This window comes from Anopheles maculipalpis, chromosome 2RL (assembly GCF_943734695.1).
Source record: "Anopheles maculipalpis chromosome 2RL, idAnoMacuDA_375_x, whole genome shotgun sequence".
Lineage (NCBI taxonomy): Eukaryota > Metazoa > Arthropoda > Insecta > Diptera > Culicidae > Anopheles > Anopheles maculipalpis.
The window spans coordinates 92006466-92026818 of record NC_064871.1 but is presented as its reverse complement, the minus strand read 5'-3'; the positions used below and the strand labels follow the sequence as shown (position 1 = coordinate 92026818).

Sequence of the window (20353 nt, the reverse complement as noted above, 5' to 3'; positions counted from 1 at the left end):
GTCGTAACGCACAAAAGCTTGGTGACCGAGACGCGAAACCCGCTCCCAAGTCCTCGACCTCTTAAATGCAGCTTGACATCGAACTTGCATCTTCGGTTGCATTTGACTATTTTCTCCACACTCAACGCTAGTTGATGCCCTTTAAAATACTAGACATGATCATCAGTGGCTGCGTTGGTGTTTTACGGTAACCATTTTGATGTTTGTGCGTATTTGAAAAGTTTTCAAACGAAACATTTTACCACCACGATCGTGTGCGTCTGCTTGTTGCTGCGTGGTAACTATTGACTAAAACTAACGATCATCAAAAGCGTGTGGCTGGTGGCATTTTTTAACGTTTTCATCAGTCAACCACCAACAGCAACCGGGTGTTGATGAAATTAGTTCAATAACGCCGGAACCTACCAGCACGGCGAACCAAACAGCCGAGAAGCTTCTCCGTACGATCGGTTTGATTATGTTTTTTTTTTAGCATTCGAAATACGGTTCCATTTTCGGCTTAGAGCTGAGGTTTCGCCAACACACCTGACGTAAGTCGGTAGTAGACAGTCGTATTTGGAGCTGATTTAGTATCAAAGATTTGTTTTTAAGATTTTAAAATCATTTTTAATCCATTAAAAAACGAAAGACTTCAACGAGAGGCGCGATTTTGTAAGCGACGAACCCCAACTGATAAATTGCAATTTTATTTTATTATTATTTTTTCAGTCCTTGGGTTCGGGTAACAACAGCAAAACATCACTAACCAAAAAATATTTCCAATCCGTGCATCACATCACACAAACCACTCACTTTTATTCCACCACACGATCACGCACTTTATCGACAATTTTATCCACCGACGGACGATTTCATGCCAACCGTACCACACACCGTACCACCGTACACTCAACCGGCCCAAGCGCCCGATGTAAACGATCACTAGCGTGCGACGATCGACGCGAAACTGAGCGAACGATCGGTCTAACGGCGTGCCAGGCACGGTTGCAAACACTTGCCGCGGCTCATCGAACGGTTTGGTGGTGGGCAGCATCGCTTCGATCGAACCCGCCAGCGCTAGATGCTAGATGTTTTCACGGTCATCGATGATAAAACTTTGAGTCGAGGAAGCGATCGTATCGTAAGCTCCCGAAAGAGAGACACTAAAGGGTGTTTTCTGGTGCACGGCGTATTTTATGGGGTGGATTTAGGGAAGGTGTTGAAGCGCTCGTTGTGTAAAGCTCGCATAATGTGACCGATGACCGCAGTGCCACTGGCATAACCTTCACACGGTAGCGGCGAGCAGATGCTTGTTTTTTGGGACGTTTGATTACGAAAAGAAACGAGTGTGTCAATGGTTGTAAGACGATTATTTACATCGGCTTATCGGAGGCGTTTTTATTCGGACGGTCAGTTGCAAGAAGCTTGCAAAGGTCTTTTAGACGACTTTTCGTTAATCAGCTTGTGATCATCGGTTTTCAGGGAAATTAATTTAAACTTGCATCAGTGTTTGTTGATGTGCAATAATGATTGGAATTCCTTTTTCTCTGCCCAAAACGAATCGATCATTTAATATTTCTCGCTAGTTTTCATCTCCACAAAATGGAACAATAGAACACGCGAAAGCACATCCTATCGCTGTCGACGAACGAAGTTATCCCGTCTAATTTAGCACGTACATTGTGCGAAAGCTTATCACCGAAAGTATCATCCTATCTCTGTGCCATGCAGCTCGTTATTAAGCCCGTTCCCTGTGTCAGCCAATTTGTGGCATAGTCCTTAGCGAACAAACATCGCTCTCTGTCTCGCTCACATCACACCCTCAATCTGATGCTCAGTGAATCACTTCCGGTCGGGTGGCGTTTTATGCATACTCCGACAGGCTCGCGAAAATCCATATTCATCTCCAGCAGCACTCTCCTTCCAGAGAAACCATCCTTGTAATGCTAGCCCACCACTACCACCAAACGAACGAACAATAAAGCGCATCATATTTTTAAAAAAGCAGGACGATTCACACGCAATGACTGGTGGAAAATAGTTATCCGTGGTTCAGCAAATCGGGGAGATGAACATGACCATGCCACCGTTTATGGGTTGCGGGTGAGTGAGTAATGATAGGTGATCGACTAGCTGGAACTAATATCAATTAGCATAATTTAAAGCATTACTTTCGCGCAGGCTGACTTTATGATTGAACGGACGGACAATCATGACACCGCAGTCTAGACGATGATGATACATGTTTCATTCGGTTGGTATGCATAAGGGGGACGATGCTTTCGAGCGAGTGGAATAAATGAGCATTTCAACACAATTAGTGATTAAATTTTAGGACTGATTGAAGACTGATTGTTTTGTTTTAAATTCTCGAGGGAAATGGAATGAAGAGAAAAGAGGACATTTTTAGAGGTTAGGGTTTTCGAGCGTTTTTAAAATATTTTTTAAAGCAAATTTCATGCTTCCGTGGGATAGAACATTTACTTGCTTACTGCCGAAAACATATTTATTTCGTTCCTTTCTCCTGTTGTAAGACATTAATCTTAATGGGTCTAAATTATAGATTGTGCTACAGAAAGTCTCAGTTTTATGAATCGCATACATTTATGGACGAATAATTTCATCGCCTGAGACTTACAAGTGGTGCTGAAAGAAAACTTGTCAGTCATGTGATATAAGACGTCTTTGAGGAAGTGAGCTTAACGAAAAACCCTTTACTGTTGCTCAAAAAATCAAGCACAGTTACCAATAGATTTGGCATTTTACACCAGCTAAGTTCGTTAATAGAGCTTTACCGTTAAAAACTTTTACTAATCTTCTAATAATATTTATGATTTCTGTGTTTAATACAGATATTTATAAATTTGAAGCACCGTTTGCCCAGACCTTCATAAAGCTGTGTACCCTATAAGAATACATTTCCGATACTTTTCCTAAATAAACAATTGATTGGAGTCCCGTTTCAGGCTACTCTTTCTTATGCTTTCATCCTACTGCCCATTTTCTACTGAGTCATCAGCTGAGTCTCCCTTCGTGTCCCTTAAATAATTCTTGGAATGAAGCTTTTTTGGAAAGGTAGAAGAGGTGCTATTTTTGGCAATGAAGAAGCTTCTACCAATCCCGAACGAGCTGCTGACGAAACAAAACCCTGCTCCCCAAAAACCCAGTGGGGTGTCCCAGTGTTTGGTGCACCAACATGTCTTCATTGCCATTATCAACAGCAGCAGCACGTGCCGTTCGTGTACATTGGTAAACGCGCAAGACGTAATCGATCGACACGCTTGAGCGCACGCTACACGCATCAGAACGTAGACGTTGACGTTTGGGAAGATTGAGGCGTGGGTCGCATACAAGTATCGCACGTACCGAGTCTGCAGAACGCATGCAAATGAGCTAATTAAGGCCTTCCGTCCGGCGAAACCCCGACGCCATGGAGCAACCAAGTGCAAGGAACTTCCCGCTGTACGCATAGCCCCGAAACGGATTATGATGGGAGTAGGTCGTAGATTTGTGGAGAACAAAAGGGAGCCGATTACTACCAATTAACCGGATTTGCAGCCGGGTTTTATGTCTCTGTTTGTAATTGTAGAATGAGCCTTTTCTCTGCGCATGGTAAAGTGCGATGATTTATGGTTTAATTTTCTTTTCAAGCTCTCTATCAAACTGTAAAACAGCTGGCAGATGTAACAGGACCCGAACCGGACTGATAATTTTGCTTTTTGCTTGGAGGATTGGCATTCGACCTTCAATCAAACCGAGTCGAAAACCATACGTTATATCAATATGTTCAGCGCGCTTCCTTGCTTCAGTTTTAAGCAAACTGGTTCCATGGTTCGGAAACGGAAAAAAAACCAAAACGTTGTTTAAAAATCCTTGAAATAACTACTTTGTCACATTCTGCAGAAAACGATTTCTCCTGCAAGACGACGAGCCTCTTGACCGTTCGGGAAGCTTCTATTCGTCAGGTGCACGCATTAGGTATGCAAATGTGTTTGAACATTGGTTGTTTTGCTTCTTTTTTTAACCATTCCGAAGAAGAAACATTAATGCATATTTATATTCATTTGCAGAACAAGTTGTGTGGTTGTCTTTTATTTGTGTTGGGGATCTCTGCAAGAATATTTTATTGTTAGTTGTGTGCAGAAGGGTAAAGGAAAACAATAGAACCATAACGGTTCGTGTTTAGTTTATAAATATTTGGAGCTTGTCATTACATGTGAAATATTTGTAAAGTATTTCGAACAAAAAAATATTATTCGTGTTTTAAAGGAAAATCATCTTGAAAAAACATCTTGCAGCTTCATCTTTTTCTTAGGATTAATCTACCTTGAATAGTAGCACAAGTAGCTCCATTTGTCCTACTTTATCCTCCAAATGTTTATGTTAACATTCAGTTCCGATTGGAAACTGTTCAATGTCTCCCTCTCTCTCTCTCTCCTTCCCTCGTCCATAGCACACAATGACGGTAGCTGTGCATAACCCTCCCGGCCACCGGCATTTGTTATGCGGCATGAGTATGCTCGTCTGTTCGTCGAATGTCTTGGCGTCTTTTGCCTATCGATTACTCAAAACACCGAGCGCACTTTGCTTGCACAGCAGCAACACCACACTCGTGGATGGATCGAGACCATCGGCATGTTTACTTCTCTGTCTTCCGAAAGGCTGACGTTGTTGTTGTTGTTTTGTGCGATTGCTTGGTGAGCGAGCAGACATACGATACCAACACCATTTTCAATTACTGTGGCTGTGCGCTCGAACTTGACCTTAGCCAAGGATTGGATTAGATCGATCGCCGCGGCCGTACAGTGGTGAAGATCGATGAAGGTTATCTATCGGTTCACATGGCCAGAAATGGACTGAATGTGGTGCTATTGACGGAAGTTTTGACACCAGTTCGGTTGGAAGAAAAGTGAGAGTCAGCCAGCGAGAGCTGGATGCTCAAGGGGACGGAGAAACGGTGTGACAGCTGTGTGATCGATGGATTAGAAGATAAACGGGGTAATTTGGTGTACTTGATGGGAAATTTTCTTTCTTTTTGTTGGCTTTTATTAAACATTCCTTCTTTCAAGGTGGTATTATTGTATTTTGTATTCTTTTCAAAAGGAAACCTACTTAACTAACATGTTGGTTTGAGTGATATTCGAATAAACTTTCTTAACTTGACTATTTTGCTTTTCTTTACGGGTTTTTAAAATACTTTTTCTACGGCAATCATAGCCTGTTTTTGTATGTTTTTTTTTAATTTTGAATTGAAATTTAATTCCTAACACACAGCCAGAAATGGACAAAACAGTAAGACCACCTAAATATCTGTTTTTGAACGTCTTGGGGCGACGTTCTTGGGAACTAACGTTCCCAAGATCTTCAAAAATTTGTTTGTATTTCTTGCAGTAATACACAACACATATTTATAGCTATATAAACCTCATAAGGAATTTGCAGAAATTAATGCAAATTGCAGCGGTACTAAAGCACTACAAATGCGATAAAATCTCAAATAAAGAACGTAAAATTCGAAAGCAAGCTCCAATTAGATAGAAATGAACGTTCATTTACAATTAACCATCAGTAAAATTCTTTCGGTTTCACTCATGTATAAATTGTATGTTGACAAACAATCCTCTCATCCATCAACATTAATCCATCATTTGCTTGGCTTTAATGGCTCGAATAAGCTATTTCAAATAATAGCTTCTCGCAAGATCATTTTACTAGAGGGCTCTGCTATTCCTATGATGGTGCACAAAAGCACCCTTTTTCACACTCGTTGTCACGCTACAAATTACCGTGCATCACCGATGATTCTGCTCTCGCTTGCCATTAGCTTCAAATTGATGCCCTGCATGCATGCCAGGGCCATTCAAGGCTACCCAATGCCCTACACACAGCCCAATAGCCCTCCTAAATCACATTAAAATCCAGCCCTCTTCACAACAAAAAACCGGTTAAGACCCTTCGGCGACGAAAATCGGTGCTGTGATCACTTTCAACACACCGATATTCCCATTCGAACCGGCTCGAGGAACCTGCTCACAGCGTGAGTAAAGAATTAATAATTCACGGTCAATTGGGAGCAGCGAGTGTGAAGAAAACTGTACCAGCCACGCAGCAGTAACAGCTTAATTAGACAAAACACAACATTTTGGATCGGCTTAGGTAAACACATGCCCACAATTGCGGGCGAAGAGCATCGTGACATATTGACCATGACAGGGTACTTAAAGCATTGCCGCTAAAGGGCTTTTAATTAGTTCCTGATGTGTCGCGGCGCGACTTCTCTGAAAGTCGATCATTAAATTTAACTACAAATCAAACTCTTGGCAAATGGCTTTCGTAGCGAAGAAGTCCTATTAGTCCAAAATGATCAAACTCTTGCATACATACGAAGCTTCCGCATTCACTTGAACTGGTACCGATCGTTTCATGCTGCACGTGCCTCGTGCCACTCGTGACATTTGCCTGTCTGCCGTCTAATCTCTGGCCGGCATTTATCCACTTAAAAACCGCTACACAACGGATCTCCGTCACCTGTCAGGCACAACCCTCGCTAATGTCATCATACGCCCCTGGTTTGCTCTACCTTGAACCTGGTGCGAACTGTTGCGAAAACCCCAAGTGGAACCATGGCGCCGCCGTTCGTACATTGTTCGAGATGTTTGCTTTTTTTTTTTTCGGAAACACTTGAAAGCCTAAACCGAAACTTAGGTTTCGCCGCACAGGAACAGAAATTAATTTGCTTACCGTTCGGCGTTCGGAGTCAGCAGCATTAGCTCATGCAGGTCAACGAATGTGTGGGCTACGTCAGGCAGGTTAAAGACTAAAATGAACCGCAGGAAAAAGGCGGCAAATGCACTCATAATTGTTTCCGTCTGGGTTTGACGTATTATGGGACCGCTTGCCTAACCTCTCCCTCTGTCTCCCTAGCAGCGGTCGTAACTTTGCGGTCGGTAACGCGGTACGCAAACGTTGTCCGTTCTAAGGCGGTTAGTGCACTCAAAGGAACGAAGAAGAACGCTAGTTTACGACAGACGATCCCATGTGCATGTGTGGCTAAATTGTGCTAAGCATTAGCTTGGTGTGCCAATGCACCTCGCGGCCGGCTTGGTGAAGTGTGGGCTTGGGCCAACAATCGGAAGTAGTTTCCGCCTCCGTGGCGAAGTGGTGGCCATAATTAGTCGTTCGGGTGAAATAGAAGAATCAATTCACTTGGTTGTTAAACTTGAAAGGCTGACTTCTCGAGTGGCTTCTTACCAGTTTGCTTATCGTGTGCAAGGAAGTGATTTATTTCCTACGATAAAAGTACAGGCCTTTTTTTTGTTGGGTGGATGCATCGCACGAGGCGTTTGTGTGTAGGAGCAGATAATCCTTTATCACTTAACGAGCTAGAACGGTTGGAGTTGAGGTGAATTTAATTGAATTATTAAATTGTAGTTGATGAATATCAGTTCATTCCCTTTAAATTGACTCTCATCTGTAGAACTGGGGATTCATGTTGGTTTCTCTTGAGCTAGTTTGTATAGGTATTCACCGATTTTTCCTTATCAAATTGGAGGGATATAGACTGATGAGGGTAGTTGAAATAGTCTAGTTTATTATTTTTTTTTACGTTGGTCAAGAGCCATGTGTTTCTGTAATCTTATTCAATTTTTCATCAAGCAGTACAATCGTTTCTATCAATCCAATATTCTACCCGTCATATCAGCGCCATCAATCCTTCTATAACTGAGCGTACAACTCGTAGAGCTCATCATTGTAGCCAGTCGTTCATGGTCCTTCCACACACATAGGATCAAAAATCCTGTCGATCGCGACTAAGAGGGATTCTGTCAATATAGGGTAAAGTTCATGTCGCGGAGGCATATGTGAGTAGTGGGACTTGAAAGGTTCTACAGGTTTTCTTGAGCTATATCTTGATTTTACAAGCTTCTGTTTCTGTTTAGGAATTAAGTTTTACACCGTAATTTAAGACTCAAGTAAGGCTAACAGGATTCATGGGCAAAGACGAACAGTGTCGTGGAAGACAAAATCTGTGGTAAACGTAGCATTTAAGTAAGACAATATTTCTAGCATCGACCTTAAAGGTAATTGCCAAACATTCCTTTAGAACCAAACATTGTCACTTTCTTTGCAAAACTTTTCCATCATCTGCCGATAAGAATAGCTGAAGAATCGAAATCCAGAGATTAAACACCGTCTGCTCGTTTCATTGCAGGAAAAACTGCTCAGCAAGCTGGAGGAAAGCGAACTCGAACCTCCAACCTCGCAGGAGGATGAGTGCGTCATCTGCATCAATGCACGTGCAACGATGCAAACGTCACCGTGCGGTCATCGGGTCGTGTGCCGCCGATGTTTCGTCAAAACGATCCAAAGTGCTGTGGCGCAACGGTTGCTACCGTTGCGGTGTGTCATCTGCAGGTGAGTAGCATTAACTATCCGCGGGTGTTTTCCGCCTACACTTAACCGTCATCACATACTTTCCCTCCCCACAACAGGGCAAGAATAAATCGTCTTACGTCCGGTTCGACTTCCTGGCGCTTGCAAGGTTCGGCCAGCACGTACTCGATGGGTAGCAAAAGTTGGAGTGTGCCCGGATCGGCCAGTTCGTACAGCGTCGATGCGAGGGTCACCCAGTCCGCCAGTCTGTACTCGATGAGTTCGGGTTCGTCGTGCGTGTCCGGTATCTCGAACATGTCCAGCTGCTCCGGCACGTCCGGTACGTCCGGTATGTCTTCCACATCGTCGACCAGCGGTATCACGGATGGGTCGCTGCATGGCCACAGCCATCGGCACGGTTCGGGTGGATGTACGGCGAGTTGCAGTACGAGCGGTTGTCTTGGGGCGATTCCACGCAATCCAGCCTACCAGCATTACCACAAAAAGGGACAATACTACATAAAGGTATGGTAGCCGATGCCCACCGCGCGAGTGCCAAATAAACTATTCAAACTGGGGAGGGGTTTTACTTTCTCTTCTTCAATTTCTTACTTCAGAACCGTCTTCCGGAGATGCCAAATCGGTTGCCACCGATCATTGAGTTCAAAAGCCCAACACGCCACAGAACACCTTCACCCGCCAATCCGGGCGCACGGTTTAAGTAAGTATCAAGCAAGCAAGCAAGCAAGCAAGTGAACAAAAGCCGAACAACACGGCCGACAAAGTTTTTCTGTTTCGGCAACAAATTATGCAACGTAGCATTATCACGCGATGTGCACTTGGCAATGGGCCAACACACCAGGAAAGAGTTACAAAGTGCCTTCTCGAGCCAAAAGTATCTCACTGTCTCGCTTTCCAATTTCCTTAGCTTTACTTCCCCACTGTCCTACAGCTTAAAGCCCATTTTCTCGACTGTGTGATACGAGAACTTTACAAATGCACAAGAACATCACGCCCGGCACCGGTTGTCGCCATTTGTTTGTGCACCAAATTTTTGGCCGTACCGGTAGAGCCCGTTAGCCGGGGATGAAAATGTGGTTGTCCGTTTGCGCTGGCATGTGGCCAACAAAGTTTGCCATAATTCTGTGTGATCACCGAAACTCTCGGTTGGTTTTTGTGCTGAAAGAAAACACTTTGGCACTGCTATGGGTGGGTAAAGTTTTGCTTTTTCATCACTGGAAAGCCCGGTTTGATGGTGTGTTTGCTGTTTTGCATTTCAAGAAGAACGAAAGGCACATTTTTAAATCTTATTAGAGCGAACGGGTGCTGATGGCGCAATTCCTTGGCGATGGTGCTTGTAGGAAGGGACATTGTTTTCTATAAAATTTAGTTCAAATAAATTTTAATAGTGTACTCTTCTTGTGGCATTTGTTAAAAAAAATACGAGTTAATTATTTAATAAAACGAGTTAATTTTGAACCATTTTAAGATCACTGTGCGATAGGACGGTATTTACGCCTGAATGTATGCAATAAAAACAGTTTTCGAATAGCAAACGATTTAGACCGGTTTCAAACAAGCAATCTGATCTAATTTGATTGCACTCCTGCGAAGAGCGTGTAAACTCCGTTTGAAATACTTCTTGGTATTCTAATACTACTTTATGTTTGTATATTAATATATTTCCTCGTTTTACTTCCTAGATACTACACCCAGCCAGGCAAACCGGCGAACCCAGTTGAGTCCATCCCCCTCATGACGGTGGAAAAAATTGGCCCCGGTAAATCGGGTCCCTCCAAGCTCGGCCTAAATGCCAAAATCGCTCCCGTTGCATCGAAATCACCCATCAACAAAACCAACATGGCCACCGGAAAACCGGTCACAACGTCACTCATCACCGCCGTTAACAACTCCACACCAAAGGCACGCGTTCTGTCCGCTTCCTCCTCATCGGCTGGCCCATCGGGACTGAGCGGTGGTGGAGGCACAGGAGGCGCGGGTGGAGGCAACAGTAGAGGAGGAAGTGGTGGTGACGGTGGTGGAGGGATGGGTTGCAGCAGTACCCATTCGCTCGTCAGCAAGCAGGACGAAAAGTACGACAATAAAAAGAACGAAACGATCGAGAAGAAAAAGAAGGAAGAAAAGGCCAAGCAGAAGGCGGAAAAGGAGGCCAGAAAGGTACGAAAAATTGTCTTTAAAAACAAATGCAACAATAGAATGACGGTTTTCTTACTTTGCAGGAAGAAAAACGCATTGCCAAAGAGGAGGAAAAGCTCGCGAAAATGCTCGCCAAGGAGGAGAAAAAGCGTGGCAAGCGAGAAGCGAAAGAAGCACTGCTCGCGCACGAAGGTGGAAATGGATTAAAGTAAAGTTAAATAATAAGTAAGAAAAATGGAAAAGTGAAAGAGAAAATCACAATAAACACAGTTAGCTTCCAAAGCAAAGTAATCAAGAGTAGAAAGAGAGCAAAAGAGATTAAGAAAAGAAGTGAAACGTGGTTTCAATGGAAGCTTTTCTCTAAAATAAAGCATAAAGAGAAGCGCCACTTAGAGAAGAATCCCGAACGCAATGGTTTTGTTCCATCAACTGCCTTGTATTCTCCGTTTGTCTGTTGCTTCCTCGAATCGAACCGGTTTTTGGATCATATTGATTCGTTAAGTGTATTGTTTTTTGGTAACTTTTAGCTCGTTTTTATGTTATTATGAATACTCCGTTGGAATTTTGAAATTAATCAAGAAAAGAGATAAATAATTTTATTTTTATTTTATATAAATACAAGCTGTAACTAAGCTGTAAAAACTGAAAGTTCTGTTAAAAAAGAACGTCATAACTTATAAAGTATAAAACACACGCATAAAAAAGGGGCAAAAAATAGTAGAACAAAAAACACATATCACATTCATCCCACGTAGCCGAAACGACTAAATAGAAGAGGAAAACATATAAGAAATAAGTTCTCTGTTTCACTGTCACTGCAGCAGGTTAGATAAAGTGGTGTGGTAGAGTTGCTCATGGCAATTAGGTATAAAATCTATGTTCCTAAACCGATTTGAGTGTTGTGAGAGAGTAAGAAACAGCACAAGTAACGGTACCGAATTTTATTTCCTTTTTTATTATATTTTTTAGAAAACTATCCCCCCATTAGAAGTAGAACGATTCCCACCATTCCTGAGGCAGTTTAGCAGCCCTGTCCACCAAATTCAAGCAGGCTTCCTCCCCGTTAAAACATTCTAAATCATGCATCGCTCCTATCCTTCAGTACATAATCAGTAACTTTTAAAAGAAAAAGAAAGCACCGTGTTGTATCCATTTTTTTAAAGAAAACAACCCAAAAAACGGATTCCTTACCGCTGTCATACGATCACTTTCGCGAAAAAACACACAAAAGCTCACTGTGATAGGTTGAAGTAAATCCGCGTGTGGAAAACGAATTCGAAAGGAAGCAAGAGCAAAAAAAATCGAATAAACTTCTTCCTTTAGTAGCGAATAAATAAAGAGAGAAAAATTATAAAAAAAGAATTGTAATTAACTAAAAATAGGTGGAGTAAACCATTAAAAAAAAATAACTCGAATCATAGATGTTACTGGCTGGTTGGTGTCTGTTATGTAGCCAAAAAAACTAATAAAAAAAGATAGTAGAAAACCCATAAAAAAGTAGTTGAAAGTGAAACATTAGAGCTACAACCATTCAAAAAGGATAGGAAAGGAAGGAATTGTTGTTATAGAATTTTAAAACAAATTTAATGAACAAACCTAACCAGCCCCCGCAATCTAAAAACCGAAACCGGAACATTCCGCATGTGCAATGCATTTTAGATTTTGCTACCAAAACGTGTCACGTCACACTATGAGTGAGTGTGACCTGAAAACGTCTTCAGTGCACGTACGTGTGTAGTAAGCGATTCCGGTAGGCAAGCGGACCTAAAATAAACTAAACGTCCCTCAACAATGACAGCAATAATGTTTTCCGATCCTGACGTTAGAGTGTGTGTATGTGTGTTATGTGTGTGTAATGTGTGTCTGTATGCGAGCAGGAGAAGAGTCCTCCATGTGGTAGAGAGCCCCTGAACACTTATAGTTTGTGCATTAAAGCTGTGTAGCGCCCGGATTGATGCAGCAACTTATCCAGCGGTCCACCATTACTCACTAAACTATCCCGTTGCCAAACAGAATACAAAGCAAGGAAAGTGGTTGGTTGTTCGTTTTAATATCACTTTATACTTTAAAAGAAAAAGCAGAGGAAGGATAAGAATAAGCGATCGATTACATGTCAATTGAGTGCAAGAAAAACGATGTTGACAGTTGCCGGACTACACTGAAAATATACGACACGACATATCGAACAAAAGTGCGTGGAATTCATGTAGGAAAAAGGAGATCGTTATCTTGTTTGGCTAACGTGTCTGGAGCACTTTTATCGACAACACTTAAGATTGCAATTCTTCTTTATAAACGTTCACGAAACGTTTTTCAACACGAACATTCTCCTCTAGGAATAAAACAATTGACAGAGAAAAAACTTCACAAAATTCAGAAAAACAGAAAAAATAGTAACACTAATAGTAAAGTAGAAGGAGGAAGAAGGAGAAGACACAGAAAAGCTACCTCCTAAATAAAAAAGACGATAAATCAGAACAAGCTAATAAATACAACAACAAAAAAAGATTGCATCAATGCAGGAAGCAGGAAGCGTGCAACAATGTGAAAAAATGTGTTTTTTATTTGAAAACAAATTGGCTTTGTTCAAAATTTACAGTATTACTTCCTCGTTTAGAAAAGTTAGGAAAAAAAACCATAGTAATTTTGCAACTTTCAGTGCACTTCTTCGAACGGCTGTTTGTTTTATGTTTCTGATTTAAAAGCCCGCCCAAAAGTATGCAATATAATGCTCTACGTTGAAGCTTTCAATTTCACGAGCATACATATTGCATACCTTTGGGGGCAGATAAAAATCAACCACAAGATCATGAGTTTGAACACCTCAAAATGAGGAAAAACACATTTTAATCACAAAAAGTCTTTCCTTTTTATAGTAACAAACCAAACAATCGATGCCATGAACACTTGTGATGAATTATAAGCTGAACGAGCAGACATTGCAAATTGAATACATTTTCCATTTGACTCCTTTCTTTCCTTTAGCGATCGCTTTATTCACTACAAAGAAGGACAAAGTTTGCTCATTATTAGGTGATTGTTGTTTAGCTGAAGCAAGGTAAACCGATGTGTGTGAGTTTAAGCGACGACTGAAGCGATGAGAAAGGGAATTATTCGAACAATTGTACCGTAGGGAAAAACTTTCGATCAACGAAACCGGGGGATCCTCGTTGGAGGCAATATGTTGTTTGTGTTGTTTTGAAAGATCATGTAAGATTAAGTTCTTTTTTTAACAGCCGCAATGGTAGAAAAAAATACCTATATCTAACAAACCTTCCTGGCATGACTATTACAAAGAAAAAATATGAGCCGAAAACCGAACAGAGCCACAATAGCTTTTGACAAATAAAGATACGTTAAAGTCATAAAATGTCGTTTTTTGTGGATTTATTTTTTAGAATTCTTCACAGAAAAGGGTATTAAATCGACATGCGAAAGAGAGATGGGAAACGACCGATCGAATTTAAATATAATAATATAAATAAATGGCAGAACGTGCCTACTGACGGACGGCACCATACTCGACCGCCTTTCGCTGGATGCACTCATCGATCTTTGACTGGTAGACGATCGGTACCTGGTTCTTGCAGTTGTAGCCTCCCAGTTTGTGGATGATTGCGTGATCGAAGCAATCAATCGTACCGTCACCATTGCAGTCCTATTTCGGGAAGGAGTTTTGTCACTACTAAACCTCAACTAATAGTAATATTTCTATCTTACCTGTCCAAACTTCCTCATGTAACCCTGCACGGTTCTGGCGGCACAGTACGGTTCGTTGGCACAGTTTGAATAAGCTGCAAGAATTATCATAAAATGTTAATACAAAACAGCTTTTTCATCATCATTTGCCGCATTGTTACGCACCATTCTGAGAATCGGGAGAATCACCCTGCTGGACAGGCTTACCGGCATCGGCCCAATACGCCCAGGTAATGCGGAACATGCCACAAACATCTCCATTGCACTTTAGCGACGCATCACATCCAGACGACGCCTCACAGATACAGGACAGACAAACGTCGGTGACAGGATCCTCTAGCGGTGCGGGAGCTGTAGAGGAATGAAAATGAGAAAAAAAACCCATTTATTAATCACTCGTCTAAAGGTAGACAAAATATCAGTAACCCAACCCGGAAGTAAAGCCCTGCACCATTATGCATGATGTGTGTATGTGTCCGTTCTATTATGTCCTCAAATAGCGCGAAAGGCGACCTTCAACCGGTACGATTTATGACGCTACAATGTACATAAAGGTGTCCAGATGATTACATACAATTGCCATCATCTTATTCACAACGGCTAAGATGGCTTATCTTCATCACACAAGTAGTGATTGAGTGTGTGTATAAAGAGCTGATTATAAGTAAGAAACGGTAGGAGCATTTAAATCAATCATATCGGAATAAACGTCGGACATAATAATAGCAGGATTTGTCCGATGGATGCGATGGATGAGTAATGTACAGCTCTCTCCTTATGGTTATTATGCAACATTCATGTGGTTCTTCCTACAGAGCACTTGGTCAGGGTAAAGCTGTAAACATGCGCTGAATGGCGCATGAAATGGCCGATCAATCTTTTATTGAAATGGTATGATTATTGTTGGATAAGACCTTTGCACGTAGTAAGCTTAATATTTTTTGCATTCTAATGTCTTGATTGACTGGTTCTCTGAATTAAGATACTGATCATCTGTTCATTATTGACTGTTACAGTAATATTTCCTTCACTTTTATCCTTCGTAATGATTTGTTGAAGTTCACGTTGAATGGTGAATTAAGAGTTTGTGAGGATCTTTGGGTGAGGGCGAGTGGGTGCTAGAGAAATGATATAATAATTTTGACAGTTACATTTTTGTTTATAACTCGTGATCGATTTGCAAACAACATTCTCAGCGGCGGGATTGCGTGCGGACCGACGCTTTCCTGGCTGACCTCCAGGCGCGCGTGATGGAAAATCCGGGGATCGGAATTTGGCCGTTGGCACGTGAGATGGGGGTGGCACCATCCACGATGAAAATGGCCCTGAATGACGAGAAGGCCTCCGGTACTTCTCTTACAAGCGCCTCTAAAACCTCCAAAACGATAAAGTGGTTGGCGGCCAATTTCAACGACTTCACCGCGCCGAATGTGTGGCCACCCAGCTCCCCGGATCTTAATCCAATGGATTATGTTGTGTGGAGCGCGGTGGAACGGGGCATCAAAAGAACCTCTAGCAACACCAAGGCGGAGCTGATGGCGAAAATCAGGTCCGTTTTCGCGGCCCTACCCCGCGAAACTGTCGCCAGGGCTTGTTCCCGGTTCCGGAGACGGGTGGAAACCGTAATAGAAGCCGAGGGGGGATATTTTGAATAAAATGAATAAAATACATGATAAGCTTCTATTTCTAAAACAAAAAAATTCCCCGATGATTAATTTTGCAAAAAAAAAATTTTTCTTTCTCCGTAGGTGACGGGTCAAAATATCCCGAACGCCCTGTAGCTATAACTCTATAAGATCTCCTTATAGACGAGACGTCTTGGATAGCAACGAGATCTCTCTCTTAACCTATCGTTAAACTCACTGCTCTATTAATGGAATAAGCAACATTTAACAAGAGGAAAAGGTTCGCCAGCTATAAATTAAATCAGTAACCAAAAGTTAACCTAAAATATAACGAGAAGTCCTCCTAAAGTAAGCAAGTGCCTTGATTTATTGACATCATTTTTGTCTTGTGTGGGATTTATGTAAAAATTAAATCTAAATTGACTGATTTTTTCAAGCGAAAATCTCCTTGTTTATGTTTAATAACAGACCAACAAAGAGAACAGATATTTCTAACCAAGAAATACGACGGACCAAAAACGATGAAACAAGAAGATAATTATGACAAAGAAAATAAGGCGAAGGATAAATGGTCTAAAGTGACAAAACAATTCACACATGATAATAACAGTACACCCTTCAAGAGCAAATGCCTTCAGGACATTTCCTTGACTTCTTGCTGTCCGACCCGCGGAATAAAACGCAATTAATCATCGTACGCGCATGCCACGAAAACCCACCGTCCCGTTATTAAACGGAATCGTCCCCCCTCCGAGATGATAAGTTTGGCGGCAGACAACAGCGAAAAAAAAAGAAACCAAGAGTCATCTGTGCCGAAATAGGCGAAATGCTTTGATCCCGTCTTGATGCTTCGCCTCCACCAACTTTGCAGTTCCTTTCTCCCGCATCTGCGCCAGTAGTGAGACCGGAACCGGTTCCAAAACGGGCCGCAGCAGCTGGATTTGGGCAGGGATAGGTTGTGCGAAGCAAAAACAACCTCACCAAGGCCAAGTGACAACCGTCAAGAGCGAGCGTCGCGTAAACAAATGGGCCGATTAAAGAGTCACACATAAGAGTCATAGTACAGCGGTGGCCGAAGAAGTAAAGGCAAGCCGACCAGCCGCTGTTTAAGAATCTATCGAAATTGTGCGGTCTAAAAGAAGAACTTAATTATTCTCAAAGCTTAGCGGTTTGTGATATGTAAAGGGCAACAATTTAGATTACGTTTGGTACGCTTGGCGAGGACTACATAAGAGACACCAAGGTTTATGAGGTTGTGATCAATAAAGCTCAGAGCAACAACCATCATTGAGGCACTTGACTTGATCTTTTGTACATTTAAATTGAAGACACTCATAAATTTTATTGAAAATGTGAATAAACATTTTAGAATATTTTTTTTTTTAAATAAACCAATACCATAGCACACCGTAAAACATAACAGATGGTTCCATTTTTATGACCATTACTGTACATTCGCAAGAAGCGAAGGATCAAAAACCCTATTGCAGATTGACGGGCAAAGTAATCGCGAAAGAACTGTGCGGAACGGAACAAAACGAAACCGGTTGCTTCTGGACACTTTGGGCCCGTCTTTGTTTTACTTATCTCGCTATGATTATGTTACTAAAGTTCTTGGTCTTGTCTTGGCCGCTTGTTTTTGATGACAAGTCTAGACGAACTGGTTGGAAAAGCCGTTCAAAGATTAAAGCTTGTCTGGAGCCACGGTACATGATGTCATATCGAAGCGGACATTTCCGGATTACAACTGCTTGTGAAACAATTATCGAGAGAACCGTGATGGAGATTAAGTTGTCACAAAGGCTAGACCTAAAGGGTTTTTTTTTTTACACAGGCACACACACACAATGCAAATAAATCATTATCAAGAGTGCATGTGACACTGCTGGATGCAAAACTTCTCACAGCCCGGGTTTTAGCACTTAGAACTCGTCACTCGTGGGGTGAGGTCACACGGCAATCGTGTGTTTGCGATCAAAAAGATGCAATTGTATTCCTGTGGCACTTACCGATGTGAGAAACATCAGCCCAAACACTGCTCAAGCTTCCGACAGCCAACAAGCACAGGCAGACGATCACGAACGCTTTCGGCACCATTTTGGGAAAGAATCACTCTGCACTCTAACAACCTACGCGACAACAGGACCGGATGTAGCACCGAAGTCACACACAGTTCCACGCAGCAAAAGGATAAGGCGTCCGCTTCGCTCGCGTTGATCTTGACGACTGATCTCGAAGTGAGCGCTCCGGTTGGCAGGCGTCTGTGCCTTTTAAGAAGAAGGGAGCAGCAAGCCTTAATAAAAGCTTGTTTTTCGTCCGCTCTCGGATCTTGTTGTGTTTTGCATCTCTTCTGATGCTTTATTGTGTTGTGTGTGCGTGTGTGGTGTATCGTGAGGCGACACTAGCCGTACCGAGGAGAGAGCTATTTCCCTTTGAATATCCGATAGAGGTTTATTTTCTTATGTTGAAATGTGATATCATTTCAATCTTTATAGAATATCGCCAACGGACCGGTTAGTGCACGAACACCGAAGTAATCGTTGATGATCGCAGCACCACACATGACGTCAACCTTATGCGCTGAGGTAAGCCCACCCCACCTTGCCCGAGTCGTTGTCACCGTTTCAGTGTGTGCTCTTTTGAACTTGCTTGAGATGCTTCTCGCGTGATCCATTCCCATCCTTACTGCATTCTTGCCAGCGAGCACGGATGGGACTAGTCAAGATTTATGATCATTTTATTGGGGAGCGAGAAAAAAAGAAGCAGCAAAAGTTTCTGATTGCCTTCTAGCGATTTGTGGATGGAATGCGTGATTTAAATAGCAGAGCTGCTCTAAACTGTACGTTTGTGTCGAGAAAGCTCATCTATTATTCGATATGTTCTTTAGAGGGTTTCCAATTTCGTTAAGATCAGGTCAAAAGGGAACTAGTTTTCTTTGAGAACACAACACAACAACAAATTCTTCATTTATATGCACCCATGGACACACTGCACGAAGAACTCGAATAATTCTTCCTGAAAGAAACGGAGACTTTAAGCTGGGCTCTCCACGTAGGCGTATTGAGTTATTGCCAGTAAAACCCAACCAATACGCAGGATGCAATGCGTAATGTTTACAGCCAGTGGTGGATTAACCTATGGGAGGAGTTGATGACCCTCAATGGCCTCGCTGGACAGGGGAACCATGACCTACCTAGGGCATCGTTAGTTGCATCGTATAAGGCGTCCCGGTAATACGTAGAAGATCGACAGGGGTTCAATTTGTCTATCGATTACATTTAAAATAAAGGACAAAGATTGCCTGAATTTTCATAGGTTTACCTTCATCCACACCGACAAAATAACAGCAGCATTGGACCATGAATGGCCGAGTTATCGCTGATTTTCCACGGGAATGTTTTAGTTTTTCCTCAATAACTGGGTGAGGGGTGGAGGGATCGGGTTAAGGTGTTCTACAAAAAGGTGGGCGGCTTAAAGATCCATCAATCGGTATGCTGGACGCCAGCATCGGACCAGGAATGGCCGAGTTATCGTCGATTTTCCACGGGAATGTTTTGGTTTTTCCGATATAACTGGGTGATGGGGTGGAGGGATCGGGTTGAGGTGTTCTACAAAAAGGTCGACGGCTTAAAGATCCATTCAACGGTATGCCAGACGCCAGGATCGGACCAGGAATGGCCGAGTTATCGTCGATTTTCCACGGGAATGTTTTGGTTTTTCCTCAATAACTAGGTGAGGGGGTGGAGGGATCGGGTGGAGATGTTCTACAAAAACGTGGATGGCTTAAAGACCCATCCATCGGTATGCCGGACGCCAGGATCGGACCAGGAATGGCCGAGTTATCGTCGATTTTCCACGGGAATGTTTTGGTTTTTCCTCAATAACTAGGTGAAGGGATGGAGGTATTGGGTGAAGATGTTTTACAAAAAGGTGGACAGCTTAAAGACCCATCCAACGGTATGCCGGACGCCAGGATCGGACCAGGAATGGCCGAGTTATCGTCGATTTTCCACGGGAATGTTTTGGTTTTTCCTCAATAACTAGGTGAGGGGGTGGAGGGATCGGGTTGAGGTGTTCTACAAAAAGGTGGACAGCTCAATGACGCATCCAACGGTATGCCGGACGCCAGGATCGGACCAGGAATGGCCGAGTTATCGTCGATTTTCCACGGGAATGTTTTGGTTTTTCCTCAATAACTAGGTGAGGGGGTGGAGGGATCGGGTTGAGGTGTTCTACAAAAAGGTGGACGGCTTAAAGATCCATCCAATGGTATGCCGGATGCCAGCATCGGACCAGGAATGGCCAAGTTATCGTCGATTTTCCACGGGAATGTTTTGGTTTTTCCTCAATTACTAGGTGAGGGGGTTGAAGGATCGGGTTGAGGTGTTCTACAAAAAGGTGGCCAGTTCAATGACGCATCCATCAATATGCCGGACGACAGCATCGGACCAGGAATGGCCGAGTTATCGTCGATTTTCCACGGGAATGTTTTGGTTTTTCCTCAATAACTAGGTGAGGGG

The 20353-nt window shown here is 42.6% G+C and overlaps 2 protein-coding genes across 2 annotated transcripts in view; one reads left to right on the top strand and one right to left on the bottom strand.

Annotated features, from left to right (window-relative positions):
• Positions 1-10721, top strand: part of LOC126568172 (collagen alpha-1(XVII) chain) — a 31994-nt gene extending 21273 nt beyond the window's left edge. Inside the window, exons 2-6 of the mRNA XM_050224607.1 lie at positions 8192-8394; positions 8472-8877; positions 8970-9073; positions 10056-10530; positions 10593-10721. Of these exons, the coding sequence (XP_050080564.1) occupies positions 8192-8394; positions 8472-8877; positions 8970-9073; positions 10056-10530; positions 10593-10721 (1317 nt within the window). The remainder of the gene's footprint in view (positions 1-8191; positions 8395-8471; positions 8878-8969; positions 9074-10055; positions 10531-10592) is intronic.
• Positions 10722-14008: 3287 nt separating this feature from the next.
• LOC126567636 (lysozyme-like) lies at positions 14009-14593 on the bottom strand. Its single transcript, XM_050223855.1, has 3 exons — positions 14374-14593; positions 14230-14303; positions 14009-14167 (listed from the first exon to the last, which is right to left on the bottom strand). Exons 1-3 carry the CDS (start codon positions 14591-14593, stop codon positions 14009-14011), a joined length of 453 nt encoding a protein of 150 aa, XP_050079812.1.
• Between the last annotated feature and the right edge of the window lie 5760 nt (positions 14594-20353).

What these genes read in the sequence shown, in the direction of transcription:
- LOC126567636 (XM_050223855.1), bottom strand. Translation starts at nt 14,593, where the DNA reads ATGGGTTTTTTTTCTCATTTTCATTCCTCTACAGCTCCCGCACCGCTA. An exon ending in TTCTCCCGATTCTCAGAATG is followed by an intron (nt 14,304 to 14,373) that starts GTGCGTAACAAT and finishes TAATTCTTGCAG; the next exon opens with CTTATTCAAACTGTGCCAAC. An exon ending in ACATGAGGAAGTTTGGACAG is followed by an intron (nt 14,168 to 14,229) that starts GTAAGATAGAAA and finishes TTCCCGAAATAG; the next exon opens with GACTGCAATGGTGACGGTAC.